General features: G+C 44.6%; 1 protein-coding gene across 2 annotated transcripts; it reads left to right on the top strand.

The window, feature by feature from the left end:
• LOC8085533 (serine/threonine-protein kinase EDR1) lies at positions 4,860-15,739 on the top strand. Of its 2 annotated transcripts, XM_021459365.1 has the most exons (13): positions 4,860-6,079; positions 7,322-7,425; positions 7,652-8,457; positions 9,623-9,663; positions 11,050-11,118; positions 11,224-11,324; positions 11,440-11,518; positions 11,604-11,702; positions 12,463-12,531; positions 14,713-14,762; positions 14,839-15,015; positions 15,137-15,262; positions 15,339-15,739. In XM_021459365.1, exons 1-12 carry the CDS (start codon positions 5,186-5,188, stop codon positions 15,219-15,221), a joined length of 2,574 nt encoding a protein of 857 aa, XP_021315040.1. In that variant the 5' UTR covers positions 4,860-5,185; the 3' UTR covers positions 15,222-15,262; positions 15,339-15,739. The 2 variants fall into 2 exon arrangements, with proteins under 2 accessions (XP_021315040.1, XP_021315039.1); XM_021459364.1 differs by having other exon boundaries at positions 15,137-15,739.

Genomic DNA, 15,739 nt, shown 5'->3' with positions numbered 1-15,739 from the left:
ATTTTGAATTCTTCCTGGGTGTCTCCTGCTCAGGTAATCGGAGCTGGTCGGGAGGCAGCTGCGCGACTTGAGTTGCTGTTTCTGCCATGCGGATTGAGAGGTCAATTGCTTCGGTGATCTTGAAGCTCTCCTCTTCGCAGGTGTACGCAGTGTAGACATTGCCTCTGACGGTTAGGACACCCTTCTCCGTAGGCATCTTAAGGACCAGGTATGAGTAGTGCGGGACTGCCATGAACTTTGTCAGCGATGGTCGGCCCAATATAGCGTGATAGGTCCCGTCGAAGTCGGCGACCACGAAGTTGATGAACTCCGTACGAAAGTGGTCGGGTGTGCCAAACTGGATAGGCAATGTTATCTGTCCGAGAGGTACTGAACTCTGTCCTGGCAAAACTCCCCAGAATTGGGCATTGTAAGGTTTTAGTTGTGCACGAGATATCTTGAGGGCGGGCAGGCTGTTGCGGAAGAGGATGTCGATGGAGCTTCCCCCGTCCACGAGCACACGCTCGAATCTGATGCTATTGATGCAGGGGTCCAGAATCAGAGGGAAGCGACCTGGCTCTGGGATAGCGGCCCACTGGTCCTTCCTGTTGAACGAGATCTCCCTGTGCGACCACGGGGGAAATTTTGGGTCTGTGATCAGCCCGTCCGTGGTGTCTATGTTAAGGCAGGCTCTCTTTAACAGCTTTCTTTCTCGCTTAGATTCGATGGAGACCTTGCCCCCGAAGATGGAGTGGACCACGTCAGTGGGGCTGACGTATTGGTGTCGGGATCCCTATCCTGGTCCTCATCCTCATCTTCGTGGTCGTGCCTGTCTCGCTTGTTGTTTTTCTTGGCGGAGTTGTCTTGGGCGGCCCGCCGTGTATAGATGCTCTTGAGGACGCGGCACTCTTCCATGGTATGATTAGACTTTGGGTGCAGTTGGCACGGTCCCTTCAACGTTTTGTTGTAGTCTTCTTGGTAGTCCCGTCGTCCATTGGGACGCTTGACCGTGTTTACTTCGTGGTCGTAGTCGCGAGGGCGCTTTCCTCTGAAATCGTCGCGGTTGTCGCGCCGCCGATCCCAACCTTCTCTGTGATCGCGGTTGTCGGGGCGACGGTGGTTCCTGTTGTCGTAGCGACCGCGACCGTCATCTCGCCGGGAAGGCTGGTCGGGACCTCTCGCATCGTCTCGGATTAGTTTTTCTGCGTCGTCAGCGTCGGCGTAATTTTTGGCCGTGGCGAGGAGTTCCGCCACCGTTGTTGGTCGTTTACGCAACAGCTTGTTCCTCAGTGCTTCGTGGAAGCGCAGGCCCTTGATGAAGGCAGAGATGGCCTCGTCGTGGGAAATCTTCGGGATCTTAAGGCGCATATCCGAGAAACGTCGGATGTAATCGCGCAGAGGTTCGTTCTTCCTGTCCCTTATCCTTTCAAGGCCATACTTGTTTCCAGGCTGCTCGCATGTGGCGATGAAGTTGTCGATGAAAGCCTGGCGTAGCTCTTCCCAGGAGTCGAAGGAGTCCTCGGGCAAGCCAAGAAGCCACTGATGACCAGCTTGGTCGAGGACTACGGGGAAGTAGTTAGCCATGACGTGCTCATCTCCTGCAGCTGATCGGACGGCGATTTCGTAGAGGGTGATCCAGTTCTCTGGATTTTCCTTGCCGTCGTATTTTTTAAGTTTTTCGAGCTTGAAATTGCGGGGCCACACGACCTGGCGAAGGTGCGAGGAGAACTGTCTTAGGCCCGGAGGACCGTGCGTTGCATCGTACTCGATACGGCGCAGGTTTTCGTGGACTGCTCTCTCTGTGGCGCGCCTGTTGATGCGGTCCCGGGCATCTTTGGGAGGGATGTTGTGCCGGAGATCCCTGTGCTGGTTTACTTCTTGGCCGCGTATGCGGTTCTGCTCGCGGTGACCGTCGGCGTCCCGACCACCATCGTCGCGTCGTGAATCTTTTCGACGGTTGTCGGGAGAGCGGCTGCGGTTACGCCTGCTAGGAGGCGGTGAGGCCCGGCTACGACTGGTCTGGTCGGAGGCGGCTTCCGTATAAGAGACGTCCTGGACTCTTTTGAGCAGAGTGGCCGTCTGTCCCATTGTGGCGATCAGGTGTGCTCGGATGCTGGTCCGGACTCCCTGGCACTCAGGGGTATCAGGGAGTCGATCTAGATTAGCCATGGCGACAGCAAGGTTGGCGCTTGGCGTTTTGTAGACTGGCTGGTCCCCGACCATGTCAAAAGCGTCGTTGAGATTATGCGGTGGAATTTGTTGTTGCTCGTCTGCGCGTCGTCGGGCGCGATCGGCGTTGCGCTGTTCGCGGAGTTGCCTCTGCTCATCCGTTTCTCCATCAACGGCCGGCTCGTCGGCGCTGACGTTGAAAACAATATCTCCTCGCCGGGGTGGGAATACCGGGAACCGAGGAAAGCTTGGAGGGTGTGAAGGCAGATCCAGGTCGTAGTCCTCATCTTCGGTGTTTATAACTTCAGTGGGGACGGAACCGGTGCTTGAGTTGGTGCTGGAAGCCTGACCGTCCCTTAGTTCTCGGATTGTCACCATGTTGACGTAGTGACGACCGTTCCTTTTCGGCGGCCAACCCGCCTTGCTGAAAACGGATTGGATGTGCCGTGAGTAAAGAGAGGCCGAGTTGTTCAGGCCGCAAGGATAATCTTCCTTCTTGAACTTGACGGATCGTCCTGAGAGTGTTGAGGTTATCGTCAGAAACGTTCCCAGCCGTTCGTGTGTACCGACACGAGTTGGCCGGTGGGATTTGAAAAAATCCGCTGGATCAGCTTGGCCAGGCTGACGCAGGATCTTGTCTACTAGTTGGGAAGCCTCGAGTAGCTTGGAATCAGCGTGGTCAATCGCTTGGAGAAAGTCCGAGCAGTCGATCTTCTTTCCCTTATAGAGCGGGAGCGGTGGTCGGGCGCTCGGTGTCGCCACACGAGTGGTCGGAGATGGCGTGATCTCAGATCGGATCTGAGTTTCTTTCGAAACCGTGGTCGTGAGGCCGCCGCTGCACGTCGTCCACGTGATCTGGCCGACGGTGAACGTGAGGCCTTCCGGCACGGCCGCGGAAGCTGGGATCGTGACCATCTTGTTCGCCGGAGAAGTTGCACGCACACCCCCTACCTGGCGCGCCACTGTCGACGAAAGCTAGTCGGCAGTCTACCTTGGGGTATACCCACGGTAGTAGTTTATCGGTAGACGGTGCGCAAACTACGAATTTGATGATGACGCAAGACACGGACAAGCTTTTTATCCAGGTTCGGCCGCCGAGTTGGCGTAATACCTACGTCCTGCGTCTGATTGTTTTGGATTGTGTTGAGAGATAATGTGTATGACTTAGGGGGGTCCCTTGCCTCTCCTTATATAGTCCAGAGGGCAGGGTTACAGATCTGGAAACTAATCCTAGTCGGTTACAATTGCAATAGATAGTTCGATATCAATTCCTATTCTATCCGACTAGAATCTTGCTTGATCTCCACGTCTTGTTTCCTTGCACGGAACTCCAAGCCGTCGGATCAACCCCTGAGCTCGTCTCGTAGTGGGCCAAGCCTCCTGGCCCAAGTCTAGCCGTAAGGGTATAGAGGTTTATACCCCCACAGTGATAGAATCTTGCATCGTGAGTGCTCTCATATGACAGGTTTTTATGAGCTCGGCCTTACTCTCCTGTGTGTCGCTAGCGAGCTAGGCTGCTTCCGTGCTAGTTGTGCTCTCAGCGTCAAGCGCTTTAGACTTTGCACATCGAAAACCACTCTTAGGCTCCGTTTGCTTTCTCTTGCTAAATTTTAGCTGGCTAAAATTATTTTAGCTACTCTTAAGTGACTAATGAAACTAAACTATTTTAGCTCCTTTTAGTCAATGTGTTTAGCTATTAAAGTGACTAAGGCCTTGTTTAGTTCAAATTTTTTTTGCAAAATCGATACTGTAGCACTTTCGTTTGTATTTGACAAAAATTGTCCAATCATGGACTAACTAGGCTCAAAGATTCGTCTCGTCAATTTCGACCAAACTGTGCAATTAGTTTTTATTTTCATCTATATTTAATACTTCATGCATGCGTCTAAAGATTCGATGTGACGGGTAATCTGAAAAATTTTGCAAATTTTTTTGGAAACTAAGGCCCTGTTTAGTTCCCCACCCAAAAAATTTCATCCATCCCATCGAATCTTTGGACACATGCATGAAACATTAAATATAGATAAAAAAATAAACTAATTACACAGTTTGATTGAAAATCGCGAGACGAATCTTTTAAGCCTAGTTAGTCCATGATTAGCCTTAAGTGCTACAGTAACCCACATGCGCTAATGACAGATTAATTATACTTAATAGATTCGTCTTGCAGTTTTCTGACGAGTTATGTAATTTGTTTTTTTATTAGTTTCTAAAAACCTCTCCCGACATTCTTCCGACATATCCGATGTAACACCCAAAAATTTTTCATCTTCAATCTAAACAGGCCCTAAAAAAGGCCTAAAGTTGAACCAAACAGCACCTTAGACTTTGCACATCGAAAACCACTCTCTCCGTCTCTTTTAGAATACAAAATACTTCTGCATATTAATCAAATCAAATTTAAGTAATAACCTGAAAATTTAGACGACGCTGGAAAAGGACGGAAGGAGCGGACGGACCTGATCCGACCCGACACAAACTGCCACGTCAGGACGCTCATCCATCCATTTCTTCACGTCAGCGCGCTCATGACTCATCTATCCATTCCATTCCATCTCGGCTCCCCTCTCCGTTGGCAACCACGCCCGTCAAACCATTTCAATTTTACCACTTGCAGCGGCAGGTGCCAGCACACGGTGTTATTGATAACAGTAATAATTAATAATAAAAAGAAATAATAATAAATGCACGGAGAGCAAGGTATTGGTGCTCCCTGTCGCCGCTTGGCCGCCTGCGTCTGCGTCTGCCTTCCTCTTCCATCCAGGCCGAGCCGCGTCGACCCCGAGCGCGAAGCATCCACGACGGCTCCCCCAACAGAATACAAAAACAACCACAGGTCACGAATGGATAGGTAGATCGCTCGAAGCGAAGCGATTTGATTTGAATAATAATCGGTCTCGGCTCCGACAATTCCCACCGCGATTCGGTAGCTGCTGCCTCGGATCGGATCGGATTGGATCGGCGCCGGAGGAGGAGGAGAGGAGGCGTGTGGGGTTCGGTGCCGGCCTCGCATGCCGCCGGGCCGCCGCCCACGCCCATGTCCCGCATGAAGCACTTGCTACGCAAGCTCCACCTCGCCGGGGGCCCCGCCGGGGGCGGGGGCGGGGGCGCGGCGCCCGACCACCACCGCCCGAGGCACCGCCGCTCGGGGCCGCCGCCGCCGCCGCCGCCGCCGGTCGTCGTTGCGGCGGGGGCTCCCGAGCCGCCGCAGCCGGCGGTTACTCCCGCCGCCGCGGCTGTGTCGGTGTCGGTCGCCCCCGCGGCGGCGGAGGAGCCCAGGGGGCTCGGTGCGGAGGCGGCCACGACGCGGCTGGAGGAGGACTACCAGGTGCGCCTCGCGCTCGCCATCTCCGCGTCGGACCACGCGGGGCTCGTCGACGCCGACTCCGTCCAGATCCGCGCCGCCGAGCTCATCAGCCTCGGGTCCGCCGCCGGGTGCGGGCCCCACGACCGGAGCCGCCCCGCGGAGGCCCTCTCCGCGCGGTACTGGAACCACAGCGTCGTCAACTACGACGAGCACCTCCCCGACGGCTTCTACGACGTCTGTGGCGCGCAGCTGCATCCTGGCTTCCAGGCCAAGTTCCCCTCGCTCCACTACCTCAGGGCGGTCCCGCCTGGGCGCGACGTCCCGTTCCTGGCCATCTTGGTGGATCGGGAGCACGATCCTGCCCTAAAACGACTGGAAGATAGGGCTGCACAGATTGCCGCGCAGGCTAGGGCACGGCATGGTGGCATTGCTTCAGCTGAGATTGCACAGAAGATTGTGGGTCTCATTGTTAATGCCATGGGTGGTCTGGTTGAGGATGCTGATGGTATGAACAGGGAATGGAGCATCAAGAGCCGCGAGCTCTCTCTCCAGCTAAACAGTGTCGTTCTTCCACTTGGTTCGCTTCGGGTTGGGCTGTCGCGGCACAGATCACTGCTATTTAAGGTTAGTGACTTAGGATCCTGCATCATCTTTTATGTTTAATCTGATAGTTATCTTATGATGTTAGATAGCAAAAGAGTATAGGGAAGGATGCTAATAGTTTCCATATTGTCATATGATTATATCTGGATCGTTAACCTATGACACTGCGCAATAGTTTGGTGCTTTGTGCACAGCTATTATCGTTCCTATACATTCACTCTTTCCAATCTTTCTATTTGAATGCTAGATTACCCGCGGAAGATTCAAGACAAAAGCATAGAACTTTAACTGCGATTTAACAAGCTTAGAATTGGTTTCTCAGAACTTAAGATGGCCCTTTGTGTATATCTATTTTAAACATTGTTCTACTCATGCTGAGAACTTACAATTTGAACATAATCTTTTCAAATGGGATTGCATATAGTTGGGCATTCGAACTTCGGGTTTATGAATTTAAATAGTGGGATAGAAAGTGTTTTCAAACCAACCTACATACTTATGTCCCAGGGTTGGTAGTTTCTATTTGTGCCTGTGGCTGCCCGATTCTAGTTTAGTCAGTGAGTTGATTCAGCCAGTGTGTGGTGTCTGCTCTTTGGTCGGTGATGGTGGACTGAGATGATAAGGTTGCAGTGGCTGTGCTAAATTATCAGCATTGTCGGTGTTGACATTTGGCTGTTTGGGACTTAACATGAGCGCATACAGGAGAAGATGTTGAGAATGAGAATGACAAAGAATAGTGTATTAGAGGACAACCAGACATTCTCGTATGTGTTCTTCGTGTCATTCTGTGGCCATGGTCTGTGGTCATAATTGTCGTGCAGGACAGCAGGAGTGATGTTACTTGTAGAAGGTTTGAACGCATCGTGTTTTGTGTTCTTGGCTTTGTTGCTAGAAGCATTTCTAGTTATGATTTTTTATGGTTAATGGTGTAGCACTAACGTGTTGCAGTTGAGATAATTTATGTAAGTCCTATGTTGTGGTCAACTCAAGAAGCCAGCCTATTTTGTCAATCTGCACCAGTGGATTGTGTATTTGTGATACCAGATTCATGATCAAAGGGTTTCTCCATTAAATTTATTTGATTGCTTAAAAGTAGGGATTTGGGTAGGAATGTCTACCACAGAGTGCCAGTCCGCCAGATACATGACCAAACAGTTTCTCTAAAAAAATGTATTTGATTGCTTAAAAGTAGAGATTTGGGTAGGACTATATACCAAATTGTTTTCATGTACTTGCTGACTAAATTAACCAAATTGTTTTCAGGTACTTGCTGACCGAATTAAGCTACCATGTAAGCTTGTGAAAGGAATATGTTATACTGGAACAGATGAAGGAGCTGTTAACTTGGTCAAAGTTGATTTTGACAGGTATCTGCATGTTTCTTTACCATCTTTCAAATACTTGATCCTATTTTAAGATTGACACGATGACAATATTAAAGTCTTTTAGTCTCAAGCAAGTTGGGGTAGGCAGTTCAAACGAAACATGACTGACCAACAAAAAAGGGGAAGAAAGACAAAAAAAACCTGTTGCAGCACTGAATATTTTGATATTGTTCACAGCTATTAACCATATGTACTGTAATTGTTGCAGCACGGAATATATTATTGATCTGATGGGAGCTCCAGGCACCTTAATCCCTTCAGACATTTCTGGGAGTCAGTTCCAGGACTCCAACAATAGCCAACTGAACAGTGATGCCATTGAAGAGAGTGTTGCAGAATTGTGCTTAGCTCTTGAGCAGATAAATGGTGGATATGAGAACAAAAATGCCATAGGAGGATGCTCATCTGGTCACAGTTCTATTTTAGCGCTCACGAGTTCACACCTGGGAGATTTATCTCAGACAGAATATAAACAAAATGTTGTCTCTGAGAAAAAAAATGAAGGGGAGATTTCTGAGCATGTTAAAGTTGATGATGTTTCCAAGTATATTGTGCCTGAAGTAGTGGACCCACAGTTTGCACAAAATTTGCATGACTTACTTTTGGAGAGTGGCGCATTGCTACCCTCTGATTTACTATCTGATCAAAATAGTCACAACATTCATGAGAAAGAAAGTACAGGATGGTTATTAATTTCTCAAACAACGCAAAATTTGCCAAATGCTTTTGTAGCTAAAGATTCTTCACCACCTGATGAAGATGCACAACACCCTGCGGAAAATACAGAAGAAGTCATCAGAGATTTGGACTTGCATGGTCATACTGCTAGTGCTATTTCCATTGAGGATCAAAGGGCTACTGAAGGTTCTTCGGTGAACATGTCAGGAAGCAGCAATGGAAATTTGGACAAGTTGAGCTGGTCTAGTGCGAAAACTATCAGCTCTGTTATAGATGATGTTGCTGAATACGAAATACCATGGGAAGACCTTGATATTGGAGAACGTATTGGTTTAGGTATGTGCCTAATTCATAGCCTTTTACCAGTAAGGCAGTGAAGTACCACCTTCTTGAAGATAAAATACTGCTTTCCACTAAGAGTACTTATTCTATTTAACTGCAAAGCCAAGCTTTATAAATCAGTACATTTTAATAATGTCTACAAAAAATATGATTCACAATAATTGACTGATCATTTTTCCTCTCTTACTACAAATCGGTGGAACCATTTCTTATGGCTTCACCGTTATTTTTATTATTTTATATTGCTGAAACTAAGTGATGGCAACTTTCATGTACTTATTCTCTTGAAGCTTTACTGCTGTTTTCTGATTTCACTTAATCCCATTGGTAATCTTTTAAACCTTCTGAATACTAAATGGCACACAAACTACTTCTTTTCTTTGACATGCATGAGACTATGAGAGTTGCATATCATTAGATTAAAAAGAATAAATGGGTACAGAGAAACCTGAACAACACACAGTCACCCACCCACACAACCCCTAGGGAAAAAGCAGCATAAGACACCTATGAAAACATAAAAGCATGACCATGACCAAAATACGTTAGTCCTCTGTTTGGCATCAGAGCAAGGAGATGTGAAACACCTCTAGCTCTGGCCAAACCCAACTTGAGCTACTCACTAGCGAGTAACAGAACTCTAGATGAGTTACGAGAATCCCCATGGGAAACACGACGACTATGGCATACAAAATACTACCATGCTAATGTTATTATCTCCTCCACTCCTAGATTGCTGCAATTCTAAAATATGGAAATTCAAATCGTCTACTTTTAATTTTCACAACTACACAAAGATACCTAAATGACACAATAAAGACATTTTTCTTTGCATTAAATTTTCAATAACTTTTATCAATAAAGCTACAGCCAACAATCAATTTTCAAAATTTATCTTTGAGGCCATGAAAAGCAAAAGTGAAAAAGAATTATTGTGGATAAAAAAACAGTTAGTTAGACTTCACTCTGAGGCTCCCCGTGTTAATTCCTTCAAGTTCCTTTTTTTGGCATTTACTGCTGTTACTGTTAAGAGTAAACTTATTTTTGTGTTGTATTTTTGCAATTAATTGGTCTTTTCATTTCCATGTACTATTTATTTCTGTTTGTTTCTTGGCTATGGCAATCCCATGTCATAAACTTTGGATTTATATTGTTGCAGGTTCCTATGGGGAAGTTTATCATGCAGACTGGAATGGCACGGTAAGTCAGATATTCTGATAGTGCGTTTTTGCATGACATTTTTCTAGGGATTGAACATAGTGTACTATAAACATTATTGATCATAAGATAACAAGAGATAGTTTGTTTGCTTATTGCTTATGCTGATAAATTGTTATGTAGTTGTCTTTATGCTTTAGTTCTAGTTTGTTTAATGAGTAAAAATGTGTGCTATCTATAGCTGATGGGTACACAAAGTCTGTGGCTTGTGGCTACAGGCATTGGAACATTAGAAGTTTAGCTTGTTTTTGAGATTGACAAATCTGTGTAATTGATGGGAAATCATGCTACTCTTCACCTGTAGCTCATTGAGCATTTCACCTTCATTTTCCTGATTAGTTATTGCCTGGATTGTTGATGGCTGTAAAGTGTAAACCGAACCTTTGAGCAACGCAAACAAAATTGCTGACATAATATTAAGAACCGAGTGAGAGTGATGGCTCTGTTGGTAGACCCTCCAGTTTAGTGGCTGCTCACTGCCCCAGTTATTGCCTGGATTGTTGATGGCTGTAAAATGTAAACCGAACTTTGAGCAAGGCAAACAAAATTGCTGACATAATATTAAGAACCGAGTGATGGCTTGGTTGATAGAGCCTCTAGTTCAGGGGCTGCGCACTGCCCACTGGGGCTGGAACCCTGGCGCTTGTAGATTTTGCATGAGTACCTCCCTACTGGGTTAGGCATACACTTCCCTCTTATGACAAAGCCGAAGGTTGGTTCTCCCCATTGTCAAGTTTTTTTCTTCTTCTCTCTCTCTCTGTAACTGCAATATCTGCAGATATGGTTCTGAAGAACTCACACATACTAACTTTTTGTATTAACATTCTTTCCTCTACTAAATCTACCCAAGCATGGAATGACATGATTACATTACATGTGATTATACATTATGCAATGGGGGCGTTACATGTTTGAGCAATTCCTGTAGATGTAAAGTTTGAAAACCATCTTAAACAGAGCCATCTTTATATCATATGTGGATAAACATTAATGGATAGAAGGCAAGCATTGTGCATCAGGTTTTGCTCCTAATAAGGCAAAAAAAATGTTTAAGTTTACCTGCACCAGTTTACCTTTATGCACAACATATAGAGAAATTTGAACTAGGAATCATGTGATGCACAAGTCAATAATTATGAACATGTTGCATGTGTATTATCAAATTGAGCTGTCAGCTTGACCTGTAGTCCATATGCTTTAACATTACTAGGAAGTAGGAACCTTCATATTAATCATTCAAAAGTTCTTTTCTTGTCTTCAAGAATACGTATTTCGGCTGGCCAATTCTATGGAGGAACATATGCAGTCTTCCCTTGACTTCTGATTCTTTGGGGTTTCTGTTCTGATGTATTTTCCTGTAAATTCCAGGAGGTTGCAGTGAAGAAATTTCTTGACCAGGATTTATCAGGTGTTTCACTAGAGCAATTTAAATGTGAAGTAAGTTAAATTTTACCACATGCATCCCTGTTCCAACTGGAGCTTAATGAATAATGATTATTGGGTTCTTTTCCCTCAGCTAAGATTATATTTGTTACATTTTAGGTGAGAATAATGTCAAGGCTAAGGCATCCCAATGTTGTTCTTTTCTTGGGATATGTGACACAACCTCCTAATCTCTCTATATTAACTGAGTACCTCCCAAGGTTTGTACAACCTCCTCTGTTTCTAGTCAAAATGGCAAATGATAATTTCAACCTATCTTGGTATGGTATTATGAATACGAAGAGTTCTTACAGCAGTACAACAATCTTTTTTTAGGGGGAGTCTATATCGCCTGTTGCATAGGCCAAATAGTCGAATTGATGAAGTACGGAGGCTAAAAATGGCGCTAGATGTGGTAAAAACTTGGGCAAGTTGTTTTTCTGTTTAATACATACATTGTGGCTTGTTCTTTGCAGCTGTTTAATATTGTATTCTTTCAGGCAAAAGGGATGAACTACCTGCACTCTAGCCATCCTACCATTGTTCACCGTGACCTGAAATCCCCTAATCTTTTAGTGGATAAAAATTGGGTTGTTAAGGTGACTTTCCCCTCTATACCATCTCACAGCTATTTTCTGTGGTGATAAAATGTTTGATTTAAAGAGTGCACTTAGCTTGTTGCTTCTGTGTATGCAACTAATAGATTGATTCCTTGCCCTGTTCAATACTCTTCCTAATAGTCAGTGTCAGTGATCAGTTTGCATGGTGCACTGTTATCCAATCTCAATGATACACGAAACCCCTGAACCTTTGAATTATGATTTAATTGGAGTAAAGCAAATACTGGGTTCCATGTACATTAGCTATGGGGTGTTTCTTGTTAGCGTTGTCTCCAATAGGTAATGTAGTACTCCATTTGCTCCAAATTATAGTTCACTTTGGCTGTCCTAAGTCAAACTTCTAACTTTGACCAAGTTTATAGAAAAAATGCACCAATACCTACAACACCAAATTAGTTCCATAAAAATCTCCATGTAATATGTTATAGTGCATTTATAAGTAATATATTTTCCTAAAAACTTAGTCAAAGTTGGAGAAGTTTGACTTAGTGAACTATAATTTGGAACAGGGGGAGGATTATTTATCAGTTTAGAACAAGACATGCATTGTTCATTATTGCTGTTTATTTACCTTTTATTATTATTTAGTTACAAGTAACTTGTTCTGTATCTTCCCTAGACTCTCTGAAGTAGTTACTTTGGAGGAATCCATGCTCATTATGCATTCGTTTTACGCTTATATCACCAAAACTTCATTGTGGAGCTCAACATAATATGCATATCTACCTTTTCTTGGCAGGTGTCTGATTTTGGCATGTCAAGGTTGAAACATCATACTTTTCTTTCCTCTAAGTCGACTGCTGGAACAGTAATACCCCTCCCCCGTTAATGTTTTTATTTGTTCATATGGATTGTTTTATTATTTGAGATGCCACTCCTAATCACAAAAAAGTGGTACTTCCAACCTTTGGAAAACTACTTTTTTTTGTTGCAAAATAGTTATAAAGCTTAGTGAAAATGTACTTCAATAAAACACTGTTTTGAGACAAATCTGCTTGTGTCATTTTCAAATATCCAAACCCAATAAAGTAATTTCTAACCAAACTTTGGAATATTTGGCTTAAGATAAGCCCAAATCTTCACTTATCTGTGACTGGAGGGAGGATAAACCTAGAATATACTACGCTAACAGCTAGAACACTGAAACTACGGATTCACCAAATAAAAGAGGTGTTAAGTGAGGCAGGAAAGAATAACACAAACACAACTCATTTAGACAAACTTAATTGAGACAAGGTGAGAAAACTGTAGTTGCATTCATGATGAGCAGATTCTGATTATACTATACTCTTGCTCAAATGCTAAATTGTCAACTGAAACATGTCACATGTTCTACTTAAAAATGCATCAATTATTAGAGTACTTGTTTTGGAATTTGAAGGAGAATATAATTGGTGGAATATTTTATATATTGCATTGGGCTTCATGGACTGATTATATAGGGTACATAGGACTAACACCTTATGTGAGTACACAATGTGGTACTATCCTATTTACTCTAACATCCCCCTGCAGTCACAGCGGGAGCGCCACAGACGGTAAGACTGGAGAAGAAGCTGTTAAGTAACATCCTCCCGTAGTCATAACAGTCGATGCGCCGTGTATGCTGTGGCTGGAGAAGAAGCCGATGAGTCCTCATGCAAGGCGATAGCCCAGAATTGGCTAGGAATATACTGAATTCTTTTTTAGAGCATTAGAGTACTTGTTTTGGCGAAAGGGCCTCTAGCTGAGTTGGTTAGGGGGCGAAAGGGCCTCAGGTCCTGGATCGACTCCCTGCGGGAGAGAATCTCAAGCTGGGGTTAAACAAGTCCTCTCATCCATCCCACGCCAAAGCACTGGACTAAGTTGCGGCCTTGGTTGTGGTCGTTCTTCTCACATGGGATACAGTGCCACTGTATATAGGTGGGACAGGGGTTCTGGGGTCTTCTTGACCTGCTCTTTCCTAATGTTATACCTGGGGGCTTTCTTAGCCCCCCAGTTTGAGGGTGTTTTTTTTAGTGCACTTGTTTTGGATAGTCTGGGAAGGGAGATGCCATTATTCTGTAGACCATTAGAGTAGTCACTTTTGAATTGGTTCGGAGCGGCAATATAGTGCTGGCAAACTATTCGAAACACATCATTTGAGCATGCAAAACAAAATGCACATGCACTTGATCTAGGTCTAATACATGACTACAGAAAGATTCTTCTTTTGCAAATAGCGAAGCTATCTTGGAATTAAATTGATTTCTGGTTGCATAAGGACACAAATCTGCACAAGTGAAATATTTCCCATAGTTCCATATCTTAGGAAGCGGCATCTTGCATTATGTGGACGGTGGACCCTCTTTGGATCAGCTAGAACTTGTGTATTGTGGCTTTAAAAGCTCTAGCCGATCCTGTTACTCTGTTAGGCATATATGTGTTTATGTATATAGCTAACTGGGCCTCGGCTGTGTGCCACCTGCCCTCCTATAGCCCGCCGGCCTTCTCTTCTGTTGGTTATGGATAGGAATAGGGGATGAGATCTTGTTTGGTTATGTTTCTATAAACCCAAGATCTCTGGACTACATATACATGTACCCCTGTACCTTGATTAATAAATCTGCTATTTCCACGCAATCCCTATTCGCTTTCAGGTACAAACAGGAACAGGTCAACTTGTGGAAGCAGCTTTTAACAGTCTCTAGCTCACAATCCATCTTCCTCTAACCTTTTCTGGCTTTTAACAATCCACAATTTACAAGCCAGATTTTCTCCAGCTTGTCCAGTGGGGACTTAATCCTCAGCATAATTATTTCGTGTGTCTATGTTTAACTTAAAACCACTGCTTTTGTTTAATGGAAAAACAAGTAGATACATAGACATTGGTTCAAGATTTTATTATTGATGCTCTATGTTCTACAATAATATTGCCTTCCGTTTGTTTTCTTGTTCTGCAGAACATGTTTTTTATAAATAAATCTATAAATAATCACATCTTTACGAAGCATTTTCTGTTGGCCTGCAGCCAGAGTGGATGGCACCTGAGGTACTACGAAATGAACCATCTAATGAGAAGTGAGTTGCACGGACATGTTGCTCTTTTCGATTGCTGCTGTTTCAGCGAAAGTTGATGTTTTTTTGCTGGCTTTAGGTGTGATGTCTACAGTTTTGGCGTAATCCTGTGGGAACTAGCAACCATGCGTGTACCATGGAGTGGGTTGAATCCCATGCAAGTTGTAGGAGCAGTTGGATTCCAGAATAGACGACTAGACATTCCCAAGGATGTCGATCCTCAGGTGGCTAGCATAATATCTTCATGCTGGGATAAGTAAGACTCATTTAATCTATAGCCCCCTCTCTCTCTCTCTCTCTCTCTCTCTCTCTCTCTCTCTCTCTCTCTCCCTGCGTCGGTTGGCCCACTGATGTTGAACGTCATTTTTTTTTGGCAGCGATCCGAGCAAAAGGCCAGCGTTCTCCCAGCTCTTGTCTCCTCTAAAGCAACTACAACGTTTAGTTGTTACAGAAAGCTGCTGACATACGTTTCCTGAGACAAATCTCAGGACACATATATTCAGGTATTTAAGCTCTGTCACAGGGCTAAATTTTCATTTTGATGCTCGTGGAGGTATATTCAGAATCTCTGCGGTATAGATGTGTTGGGCGAAGGTTCTACACATCACCTTGTGAAAAATGTGAGTCTCTGAAGCTGTGCAAAGGCGCTGCTGGAGAAAGCTTAGTGTGTAGTCTCAAGTGAAGAAAAGTGGCGCTGACACGAAGTGCTCTGTGCCATGGTAAATAATTGTTCAGTTCTGGATTTGAACGGGTGATTCTGAAAATCAGAATTCACCACAAAGATAGGATCTTGAAGTTTTTTCCCTTACCTTACAAAAGATGAAAAGAGAAGTCAAAATTTCATCGTGTCTGCAAAAAGTTGCAGCCCGATGCCATGTGCAAATGTATATCATGTATACTGATGCTATCTTGCGTCTTTGTGAATGTGCATTTTAATACTTTTGGTTCCCTTAAAGATACACCCGACTAAAAGTACACTA

Source organism: Sorghum bicolor, chromosome 4 (genome assembly GCF_000003195.3).
Source record: "Sorghum bicolor cultivar BTx623 chromosome 4, Sorghum_bicolor_NCBIv3, whole genome shotgun sequence".
In the NCBI taxonomy this organism is placed as follows: Eukaryota; Viridiplantae; Streptophyta; class Magnoliopsida; order Poales; family Poaceae; genus Sorghum; species Sorghum bicolor.
The sequence above is the reverse complement of the archived record's forward strand: the minus strand, read 5'-3'. Positions and strand labels throughout refer to the sequence as shown.